Source organism: Penaeus monodon, chromosome 17 (genome assembly GCF_015228065.2).
Source record: "Penaeus monodon isolate SGIC_2016 chromosome 17, NSTDA_Pmon_1, whole genome shotgun sequence".
NCBI classification, from domain to species: Eukaryota; Metazoa; Arthropoda; class Malacostraca; order Decapoda; family Penaeidae; genus Penaeus; species Penaeus monodon.
The window spans coordinates 34,129,610-34,132,109 of record NC_051402.1 but is presented as its reverse complement, the minus strand read 5'-3'; the positions used below and the strand labels follow the sequence as shown (position 1 = coordinate 34,132,109).

The window sequence follows — 2,500 nt, the reverse complement described above, 5'->3', positions numbered from 1 at the left end:
ATGCAAGCAAAAGTCGTGAAAGTGTACCTGGCACTGTTGTGGTTTTACTCCGCCTTGCTGTGGCTGCCTCTCACCTTCGGGGTAGGTTTTCATAAAGGAATGCCATTTGTTGAACATTATGCATTAAATCACAGTATTTACATAGACCAGATAGCGATAACTACGGTCAGGATCCCCTTGCCCTTCAGTAGTAGACGACAATATTCTTTTTCAGCCCTCGCTGATTTCGAAAAAGTTAACCTTGATATTTCAATTTTCCCATCCAGATTACTTCCTGGTTACAATTCATGTGGACATAATAGACTCTGCAGTTTTAGTAACAATAAATTTCATTTTATTTTATCATTGATATGCGTACTGGAATAAGAAATCCATTAATTTTCAGGTTTATGAAACACACCACTCAAGAATGAAATGAAATAGGCACAAAGATAAACCGTGACGTTTAGAAACAGACTAGACTCTTTGGTGAATAATCTGGGTTTCATTTCGACTTTGTACACGAAACTGTATTAGTGTTTGTAACTTAAAAGAAAGTTTATCAACACACACGTCAGGAAAGATGTAGCACGCCGTAATGAACGCACATGCTGTACACGATCCCTTTAACATCATATACCTGAAACCTCGAACAGTTGCCCTCACAAACAAAAACACGGAACAGAAATAGAAACGTGAGAAACATTTGATTTTGATTAAGATAACTCGCATGGAAGAAGTAAGAAACATCTCTTGTAATAAATCTCCTTACTTAGAGAAGGCCGACAGAAAAAGAAAAGAGGCCACCCGAGATAACACTTAGTTTAGACCTGGTTAGAATAAAATAAACAAAGTTCCTTCTCGGGCATATATATGTACCGGACGCTTAACTCCAGCCAAGATAATATCCTTCCGAACGGATAGCGCCACTTGATATTCAAGCATAACCAACATGTAAACTTAAGCAAAGCCTTTTCACATATAGATGTAAACAACTTCAAAATTCTGAGATAATCCTCCTTTAAGTAAACACCACCCCTTGATTATAAAAGATCAACATCTAAACCTTTCAAGATAATCCTCTTCTGTGCAAGAAAACTGTCTTTTGACACAGAAATGTAAGCAAATCAAAATGACCCCCTCTTAAGTAAACAAATCCCTGACATAAGAAAGCAATAGGCATCTAAACCTAAATGAAACACACTCAAAACGAACTTACGTAACAACCTCCCATACACACAGGGTCCCGGCAGACTGGTCTATGTCCCCAAGGAGCTAATGGTTTCCATGAAGGACGACTCTCCTCGCAAGACTGGAAAAGCTTTTCACGTGTTCCTGACTTACCTTCTGCCCATCATGATAACGAGTGTGTGCTACATCGTCATGTATTTTAAGGTGAGACTCTTTCATTCTGGATTTTGAGAAGATTATGTGTGCTTTTTCAGGCGAGTCTTTTTCGATGAACCGTATTCATGTTGACAAATGTAGAAAAGGTATGAATGAGAATGAATATTTCTGATGAAGATATAATCGTAACCGGCCAAATACATTTCTTGTATGGTGAAGACATTCATTCTCATGCATACCTTTTATACGAGTCTTTTTCGTTTGGCATTTCGAAGAGGTGATGTACGCATGTTAAAGTGAGTATCTTTTTTTTTTATTTCAAGAATAGTACGTATGATATGTCGTAATAGATACTATACATTGCGTTTAATTGTGTACGGCTGCGAAGTTTATTGTAATAGCATATGAGACGAGGGTATCTGTATATCAGGGTATGATAGTGTCATCATGGCTAAATGACAATAGTGATAGAAATTATAACGATATAATTATATAAAAAATTATGTTGAGCATAATATAGTAACAATGGTAATTTTAATGATGATGGTGATAACGATGACACTAATGATAACAATATTAATAACAACAACTGCGACAATGATAATAATAACAACAACAACAAACAATAATAATGAAGGTGATGATAATGATAATGATGATAATGAAAAGAATAATAAAGATGATAATGATAGTAATGGTAATAATAATAATAATAATAATAATAATAATAATAATAATAACAATAATAGTAATAGTAATAATAATAATAATAATAATAATAATAATGATAATAATAATAATAATAATAATAATAATAATAATAATAATAATAATAATAATAATAATAATATTAATAACAACGATGATAATAATAATGATAACAATAATGGCAATAATAATGATAATAATAACAATGATAATGATAATCATAATAATAATAATGATAATGAAAAAATAGTAACAATAACAGTAATAATAATAATGATAATAATAAATGATAATAATGATAATGTTGAAATAATGATAATAATACTAATGATAATAATAATAATAATAATGATAATGATAATGATAATAATAAAGATGAGTAAAGAAGAAGAATAATGACGATGATAAGATCAACAGCCATGATATTAACATTGATAACAATGCTGACGGTGACCTGGATCAGCAT

The 2,500-nt window shown here is 31.8% G+C and overlaps 1 protein-coding gene across 1 annotated transcript in view; it reads left to right on the top strand.

Annotated features, from left to right (window-relative positions):
* LOC119583353 (protein trapped in endoderm-1-like) overlaps window positions 1-2,500 on the top strand; it is an 8,522-nt gene that overhangs the window by 4,179 nt on the left and 1,843 nt on the right. Inside the window, exons 5-6 of the mRNA XM_037931826.1 lie at window positions 1-81; window positions 1,222-1,374. The exon at window positions 1-81 is cut by the window's left edge and continues 40 nt beyond it. Coding sequence (XP_037787754.1) covers window positions 1-81; window positions 1,222-1,374 — 234 coding nt within the window. The remainder of the gene's footprint in view (window positions 82-1,221; window positions 1,375-2,500) is intronic.